Source organism: Diachasma alloeum, unplaced genomic scaffold (assembly GCF_001412515.2).
Source record: "Diachasma alloeum isolate Michigan unplaced genomic scaffold, Dall2.0 Dall_scaffold_00289, whole genome shotgun sequence".
NCBI lineage: Eukaryota > Metazoa > Arthropoda > Insecta > Hymenoptera > Braconidae > Diachasma > Diachasma alloeum.
The window spans coordinates 909,008-911,440 of NW_021680428.1; the positions used below are offsets into that span (position 1 = coordinate 909,008).

The following is a 2,433-nucleotide window of genomic DNA, read 5'->3' on the forward strand; positions in this document are numbered from 1 at the left end:
GGGGGGGGGGGGGGGGGGGGTAACGAATAAACGTACTTAGGAAATAGGGGAATCATCCACCCAGCTGCATAACTGTTTGTTGATTAGATTGCAGTAGTTTTTCGTTGGCTGGATCTCAACAAACTTTCGGTTAGTGGTCCTCTGATACTTTTTTACATGCTAACGTAGCCACGCGCCTGACTTCGCCTGCGCCCAACTAGGTAGGCTACTAATACGATAACCACGAGGGCTATTAGGGCACAGCCAACTGCTATCGGCACCACATCCTGAGTTTCAAATGTACAATCCTCCGCTGGAAATTAAATTCGGAATAATTTCATCATTTGTATTCATCAAAACGAATTTTCGAAGTTAAAACATTTTAACCATTTACTCCTAATCCATTAAATTACAGTAATTAAATTAGTTAATTCAAATAAAATAGATTTTTTAATTAAACTAATCAATTTAAATTCATTAAATTAAATTAATCATTACGCATTCATTTAATTTAATGAATTTAATTGTTAATTGAGGATATCCCACTGTAGATTTAGCCATTTTCAATCATAAAATTTGTTAATTAAACTGCGTGAGAAAAATTTGAATAAAATCATGAATATTCAGCGTCATTCAAATTACATTTTGCACAAAATTATTAGTTTTTAAACACTCGTTGTTTATAAATGAATAATTAAAATTGTTTAAACTTTACTGCAAAAGTAGGAAAGAATTTTACTGAAGAAAAAATAGCCAAGGCACCAGGATATCCTCAATAAAATTGTGAAGGTGGAAAAAAATGAAGAAAACATTAGATTATAGAAAAAATCTAAAAGTAGAAGAAATATTTCCTTTAAAAAATTCATGTCTTCATTTAAAAAAAAATGAAAAATCAATAAATAGGCAGATGAATAACTAAATAAATAAAGTTATAGTCTCACCATATCCAAACGTCGGTGATTTATCAGCCCTGAACGCCTGGAACTGTAAATCAGAAATCTTGGCAATTGCAGTTGCATTCGTTACATTCGCTGCCATCTTCAGCTCCTGAGCTCTCATACATCTGTAAGAATTGCTCAGCGACGTTTTGTATTCACTGGCATTGTGAATCATCATCACCGTTCCATCTGCAATCGAGAAAAAAATTAATTGTGCCAATTTAACTGCCATTACACCTGACTGAAATTGAAGTGAATTGAAGTTTATCTGATTATCACTCACTCGTTTTGATTCTGGGCAACTGCTTCGGGGTGACGTACGCCTCAATGTGGTGGAGGGAGTAGGACTTGGCGTCATTCTTCACGAAGTGCAGGACCACTGAGTCGTCGGAGTCAGCTCCCGTGGGCCTCCACTTGATGTTAATCACTTGCTCTTTGTCCCCACAAACTCCAGTTGCATTTGTCGTCCGATTGTCACTCGGTACAGTTATCAATTCATGAGCAGTCTTCAACATTAAAATACAAGTTCAACAATTAATTCATTTGTTTAAATAAAACCAACAAATCATGAAAAGTAAAAAAAGACAATTCATTAAAACAATAAAAAATGAAAAAAAAAATGAAAATAAAATACAAATTCGAGAATTAAGTAATTTTTTCAAATAAGAACAATTAATTTGTTCAAATAAAACCAACAAATCGTGAACAACAAAAAATAACAATTCATTAAAAAATAAAAAACGAAAAAAAGTTGAATGAGCGGAGATTATTTTTTTGGCGTTGTCGATAATGAGTTGAATGAACTGCCCTCGAAATTAATTCAAGGTCTACAAGACTATTTTTAGAAGAGACACCACAAGAATGATAAAACCCCAAAATTACAAAAAAAAAATTCTCTCGAATTAAAAATGTTTTTTATTGAAATAAAAGGTTCTTATGACTTTTGAAAAAAAATTGCAATTAAACAGTTAAAAACAAATAAATTTAGGAATTTATGGTTTTGAATACAATCTTCAACAAATCATTAAAAAATGACAATTCCTTAAGAACAAACTTCATTCGAAATTAATTCAAAAGCTATTATTATTATTGTTATTATTATTAAAAAATAAGCATCACGAGACTGATCAAACCCCAAAAATACCAAAAATAAATTTCTCTCGAATCAGAGAGAAAATTATTTCAAACAAAGGATTCTTATCAGTTCTGAATAAATATGCAATTGAAGACGTCGTTTCACATTACTAGAACATGACTCACATGTAACAGTATCCAATTCATAAGCAGTCTTAAAAAATAAAAATAAAATGATGAATTTATGGTGTTGAATAAAACTTTCGACAATCTAAAAAAAAATTATAATTCATAAAAAACAAAAACAAACTCGATTTAAAATTAATTCAACCTCAAAACTATTTTTAAAAAATCACAAACTAACAAACCCCCAAAATTATATAAAAAATTCATCAAAAACAAAAACAAACTCGATTAAAAATTAATTAAAACTCCCCAAAAC

General features: G+C 30.7%; 1 protein-coding gene across 1 annotated transcript in view; it reads right to left on the reverse strand.

Annotated features, from left to right (window-relative positions):
• Positions 1-6: 6 nt before the first annotated feature.
• LOC107038854 (lysosome-associated membrane glycoprotein 1) overlaps positions 7-2,433 on the reverse strand; it is a 6,908-nt gene continuing 4,481 nt past the window's right edge. Inside the window, exons 3-5 of the mRNA XM_015258160.2 lie at positions 1,201-1,423; positions 921-1,106; positions 7-292 (exon numbers count right to left, since the gene is read on the reverse strand). Coding sequence (XP_015113646.1) covers positions 153-292; positions 921-1,106; positions 1,201-1,423 — 549 coding nt within the window. The 3' untranslated portion in view covers positions 7-152. The remainder of the gene's footprint in view (positions 293-920; positions 1,107-1,200; positions 1,424-2,433) is intronic.